The following is a 5,631-nucleotide window of genomic DNA, read 5'->3' as shown; positions in this document are numbered from 1 at the left end:
GCCTGGCTCTCGCCCACCTGCTGCTGCGGCTGGCACAGAAAGTCAGTCGTCCCGGCCTCCCTGTGCCCTGGGAGCGGGCATCCATTGGCTCTCCCTGGGACCTAAATTCCAAGTCTCCAGCTCAACCTAGAGACCTCCGGCAGGAGGGAGAAGCCGCTGCGGAGCTAGCGACGAACCCAGCTTTCCGGAGATCAAGACGTCCGCCAACTTCGCTATTTGCCCTGGCGAGGAGGACGCGGAGCGTTCACCCAAGCGCAGCCTGCTGCCTCTTTCCCTTTGTGTTCCCGAGCGGCCCGACACACGACCAGGGCCAGTCGTGCGTCGAGATTGCCGCTCCGCCCAGAGTTAGCAGAGGAGAGGAAAGTTGGAAGCGATCGGCGCGCTTGGGATGTGATTGTCATCCTGGGGCCGGCGCTCGAGAGTCTGAGAAAGAGAAGAGAGGAAGAGTCGGGGAGGGAGGAGGGGGAGGCCGGGCTGAGGAGGAGAGGGGGGCGGCGGAGGAGAGGCGGGCGCTAGGGAGGGGCGAGGGGAGCGCCAGTGAGCGGGAGAAGAGCCGGGGAGGAACAGGGAGAGGGCGAGGCGCGCCTGGCGGCCGGGTTGGCTGCGGCCGCCCAGAGGCTCCTGCCAGTCCCCCCACCGACTACACCCCGGGAAGGAGGAGCTTCGCGCGCGCACAAGGCGTCAGAATCCTCAATTTCCAACTTAGCATCTTGGCAGGACCTTTGCAAAGCCAAAAGCAGAGCCCCCCGGTTCAAAGAGCGAGGGGGGGCGGGGGGAGAGAAAGCCTAGTCCGGGCAAGCGGGGCGCGCAGAGGAGCGGGCGCGGCGGTCGCAGCCGGAGGCGCGCGGGAAGCCAACCAGGAGGCGCCGCGGGCCGGAGCCCGGGAGCCGGGGCTCGAAGAGCTGCGGCCCGGGGCAACCAGAGGCCAGGTGCCCGCTCGCTCGCCCTCGCAGGGCGCCGCCCGGCTCGTTGGCCGCCGCGGCGCGGCGCGCCCCATGCCCGTGTGTGGCCATGTCCTACCCGCAGGGCTACTTGTACCAGCCGTCCGCCTCGTTGGCCCTCTACTCGTGCCCCGCATACAGCACCAGCGTCATTTCGGGGCCCCGCACGGATGAGCTCGGCCGCTCGTCTTCGGGCTCCGCATTCTCGCCCTACGCAGGCTCCACTGCCTTCACGGCTCCCTCGCCGGGCTACAACTCGCACCTCCAGTACGGCGCCGACCCCGCGGCTGCGGCCGCCGCCGCCTTCTCGTACGTGGTGAGTGAGCTGGATGTGCGGCGGGCGGGCAGCCGGGGCCAGGCCTGCAGACCGTGGCTGCAAGGGACACGGGCCTAGGCGCCACCTCGTTCGCCTAGCTTCGCGGACCTTGCAAACTTGAGCGATTGTCTTGCTCGCCTTCACCGGAGTCTTGGACTCCGGAGTAGCTCTGGCAAGAGCCGCGTCTCGCTGGGATTGCTGAGCTGAAGAAGGGAAGGGTTTAGGGGGGAATTGGTCCTCGCTATTAAAGAGCAACATTTGGCTTAAAGCTCTGGACCAACCCGCAGATTTCTTTTTATGTTTTTTTCTTTTTGTTTTGCCATTTTAGAAAAGTAGCTCAAAAAAAAGCCAAACCGAATTCTGAACAGTAGTAGCGTGCAAAAATCTATGTAAATGAGTTTGGCCTCGCCTTTAATTAATCCTCCAAAATGTTGCAAATCCGTAATCCTATCTTCGCAATCCGATTTAGAAGTATTAAATTCAGAAACGTCCAGTGAGCTGCGGTGTATCCGGGTTTTTTTGGTCGGGTATGCTTTCTGGAAAAGCTCAACGCCTTCGGTTAGGGATAGCATTTTTGGACCGTCGGCGTGCAAGCTAAAGCTCAGCTTGTCCTTAGAGTTTGAGGAGTAAAGAAAGAGCCTTGCGCCCAACGTGCGACAGCCCTGCTGTAGAGCTCGGAGTCTATGCCGAGGCTGTTCAGGCCTCTAAGTGGGCCCTGCCGCAGAGGCCAGATCTAAGCCCTGGGCACCGACGTCTCCCAGCAGATGAAGGCCTCCAAGGTGGTGTTCCTAGCCCTGAATAGCCTCAGGGGTCTGAAGGACCCGATTTAGAAATTGAGGAGCCCACTGCCTTCTGAGGAGGGGGAGGGGGTCACTCTTGTGTTTGAATCAGCCAGCTCTGTCTGCCTCAGGGGAAGCTGGAGTGCGGGCCGCGCAGGCATGCAGACCTAGGCACAGAGAGAAAGTGGGTTTCAGCCTTTCAGGTGGCAGTGAAGCCCACAGCCCCCACCACTCACCTAATCTCTGCCTATCTCCCGCAGGGCTCTCCCTACGACCACACTCCCAGTATGGCTGGTTCCTTGGGGTATCATCCTTATGCGGCGCCTCTGGGCTCCTACCCTTACGGGGACCCCGCGTACCGGAAGAACGCCACTCGGGACGCCACAGCCACGCTCAAGGCCTGGCTCAACGAGCACCGCAAGAACCCGTACCCCACCAAGGGCGAGAAGATCATGCTGGCCATCATCACCAAGATGACCCTCACCCAGGTGTCCACCTGGTTCGCCAACGCACGCCGGCGCCTCAAGAAAGAGAACAAGATGACGTGGACGCCACGGAACCGCAGTGAGGACGAGGAGGAGGAGGAGAACATTGATCTGGAGAAGAATGACGAGGACGAGCCACAGAAGCCCGAGGACAAGGGCGACCTCGACAGCCCCGAAGCAGGTTGGTGGAGACGGGAAAGGGTGTGTTGCGCGGGACTTTAAAGGCAAAAGGGGGCCTGGAGGGGGCGCGCACGGGTCCCTGCCTCTGGTGGCAGGAACCGGGACCCCGCCGCGTGGCCTCCACGCCTCTGACAGCCTGGGTTTCGCCCACAGGAGGAGTAGACCAGAAGGCGGCTGCGGGCTGCGAACGGCTGCAAGGGCCGCCCAGCCCCGCCGGCAAGGAGACGGAAGGCAGCCTCAGCGACTCGGATTTTAAGGAGTCGCCCTCCGAGGGTCGTCACGATGAGTTGCCCAGGCCCCCACGCGCGGGCGGGCCGTCCCCAGTTGGGCCCGCAAGCGCGCGTCTGGCGGAGGACGCGGGTCCTCACTATCCCGCGGGTGCGCCGGCGCCCGGTCCGCACCCAGCGGCTGGAGAGCTGCCCCCTGGTTCGGGCGGGCCCTCAGTCATCCACTCGCCACCGCCACCTCCACCGCCGCCTCCGGTCGTGCTTGCCAAGCCCAAACTGTGGTCTCTGGCAGAGATAGCCACTTCCTCGGACAAGGTCAAGGACGGGAGCGGAGGGAGCGAGGGTTCTCCGTGCCCACCATGCCCTGGGCCCATGGGCGGGCAAACCCTTGGAGGCAGCCGTGCTTCTCCTGCCCCCGCGCCCGCGCGATCGCCCTCGGCACAGTGTCCCTTTCCCGGCGGGACGGTGCTGTCCCGGCCTCTTTACTACACCGCGCCCTTCTATCCTGGCTACACGAACTATGGCTCCTTCGGACACCTTCACGGCCACCCAGGCCCAGGGCCAGGCCCCACAGCGGGTCCTGGCTCTCATTTCAATGGATTAAACCAGACGGTGTTGAATCGAGCGGACGTTTTGGCTAAAGACCCGAAAATGTTGCGGAGCCAGTCTCAGCTAGACCTGTGCAAAGACACTCCCTATGAATTGAAGAAAGGTATGTCCGACATTTAACTCGGGTGCGGTACTCCCGGACTTTCCTAATTTATTAAAACCATGGCCTTGGCAGTTATTTTTCCATCACCAAGAGAGAGAAAGAGAAAGAAAAAATAAACTACCCCTCTTATTCAGAAGTTTATAGTTTATGGAGGTGAATGACATAAAAATGTATACATCTCCACACTCGAAAAAAATTGTTTTAGCCAACTGAAAGGAAAAAAAACTTAAGAGGATTTGTATTAAATCTTATACTGTATATTTAATGTAGCATTTTTGTATTTAAATTGATAATTCAGTATCTTTGAAGTAAATTATGAAATCAAGACACCTGTACAGGCATTTAATGTTTTTGTAATATAAATATATACATTTGTGTTCCCCCGAACTGTTTCATAGTTTAAAAGTACAAGTTTAATTTAATTTTTTACACCTATTGATTTTTCTGGGTATGAACTAAAGTATTATTACAGAAAGGAAACAGGTTATACTCTTAGATTTAAAAAGTAAAAGAAACTGCAGTGGTCTTTGTAAAATGCAAAAATATTTAATTAAAGGAGATTTTAACATAATCAGAGCCACTCGTTACTTCTCAGAAGCCTCAATAAATTGTCAATTGCCTCGGTCAAAGGGTGCAACTGTAACTTCTTTCAGAGTGGGGAAAGAAAGGTGCTGTCCACAGACCCTCAGGGTGCCTGGGGAGACCGTGATTAGGCCACAAACACGGGGAAAGCGGCCCACTCTGGGAAAGCAGATTTGGATCTCCCTAGCGGACTGCTGCGGGGGGGGGGGGGGAGAGATTCGACCCTGGAGGAGCAAGAAGAGAGACCCAAATGTGTCCCAGAAGGGAGAAAAGATGGCAAACCAAGGCAGAGGCGCGCACCACCCGAGAGCCATCGCTTAACCCAATTACTTCCAATCAGTGTCGTGTTTTATGCAAAGCAATCAGCTGGTGAACTTTGCTAATGAGTTCGATTTTATGCCGGATTTAGCCCTTATTACTATTTCAAAGGTGCTGTTAGCTAATGCCGGCAAGGAGCGTTAGGGGAACGCCAAATGGGAAGGCTTCCCCAAGTCACAGTTTCCTCTCCCCTCTTCAAAATTGGGCATTGATCTCTTCTTTGGATTTGATTAAATCAGCCCCTGTTCCATCCGCGATCGTGAGGGTGGCCTGCGGCCTTGTGGAGGTAGGCTCAGCCTCCCGGCAGGGACCACGAACCCGCACCTCGACGTTTCCCCCCTTTCACAGGTAGGTGTCACACTTGTCCTGAATTTCGAGCCTGCATTTTGCAGAGTCTGAGATGGGAGCCTGGGCCGAAGAGGGGTGGGAGGCGGAGGAAGCATCCCAGTCACCAGCGGCAACGAACAGATTCCCCCAAAGGGAGTCGGAGGCCCCTCCCCCCCCGTGGGCTCCTTTTTGGTTAAGTGGCTTCAAAAGCTCCAGGCCATTTGCGTAGATAAAGAGGCCATTGTGGACTTGATGAGGCTTGTCATCGCTTTAGCACTTTTCCCAGCTCAGATTGCTACAAAAGTGTTTTTGAGGGTTTATTTTTCTCATTTTAGTCTGCCTTATTTCAGCTCAGTGAAAACTTGGAATTCATCTCGGTACCAAATGGGCAAGGGACAGCACCCAGCGCCACCACCCACCAACCCCGGGGTTCTGTCTTGGTTACCCTCTCTCCGTTTTGCACCTGAGATCTGGAGTCGCCAACCCTTTTACTTCATGGGAAATTTTCTGTGGCGTTGGGGAGGGGGTATGTGTGAGGGGGTGCGTTATAGCAAAAACATACCCCAGCGAGGGCGAATTAATTTGACTGAGCGTAGGGACAGAACGTGTTTGCACACAACAGCAGCGTGGTTAGGCTAAAGCAGAATGTACATACACATTTCCAATTCTCCTCCATTACTTTTGCCTACTCGGGTTTTAAAGCACACCCCAAACTTTCACCCTGTTGTAGCTTCTTTAAAAAAAAAACCTGCAACAGGACTTAT

At 56.7% G+C, this 5,631-nt stretch overlaps 1 protein-coding gene across 1 annotated transcript; it reads left to right on the top strand.

Moving 5' to 3' along the window:
* Window positions 1-632: 632 nt before the first annotated feature.
* On the top strand, window positions 633-4,232 carry Irx5 (iroquois homeobox 5). Its single transcript, XM_005369595.2, has 3 exons — window positions 633-1,257; window positions 2,297-2,702; window positions 2,855-4,232. Exons 1-3 carry the CDS (start codon window positions 1,012-1,014, stop codon window positions 3,655-3,657), a joined length of 1,455 nt encoding a protein of 484 aa, XP_005369652.1. The 5' UTR covers window positions 633-1,011; the 3' UTR covers window positions 3,658-4,232.
* Window positions 4,233-5,631: the final 1,399 nt, after the last annotated feature.

The sequence above is a fragment of the Microtus ochrogaster genome, unplaced genomic scaffold (assembly GCF_000317375.1).
Source record: "Microtus ochrogaster isolate Prairie Vole_2 unplaced genomic scaffold, MicOch1.0 UNK54, whole genome shotgun sequence".
NCBI classification, from domain to species: domain Eukaryota; kingdom Metazoa; phylum Chordata; class Mammalia; order Rodentia; family Cricetidae; genus Microtus; species Microtus ochrogaster.
The sequence above is the reverse complement of the archived record's forward strand: the minus strand, read 5'-3'. Positions and strand labels throughout refer to the sequence as shown.

Bases quoted from the DNA above. Each gene is read 5' to 3' on its own strand.
- Irx5 (XM_005369595.2), top strand. From the start codon at position 1,012: ATGTCCTACCCGCAGGGCTACTTGTACCAGCCGTCCGCCTCGTTGGCC. The intron at 1,258-2,296 runs GTGAGTGAGCTG...TATCTCCCGCAG, and splicing joins CCGCCGCCTTCTCGTACGTG to GGCTCTCCCTACGACCACAC. The intron at 2,703-2,854 runs GTTGGTGGAGAC...TTTCGCCCACAG, and splicing joins CCTCGACAGCCCCGAAGCAG to GAGGAGTAGACCAGAAGGCG.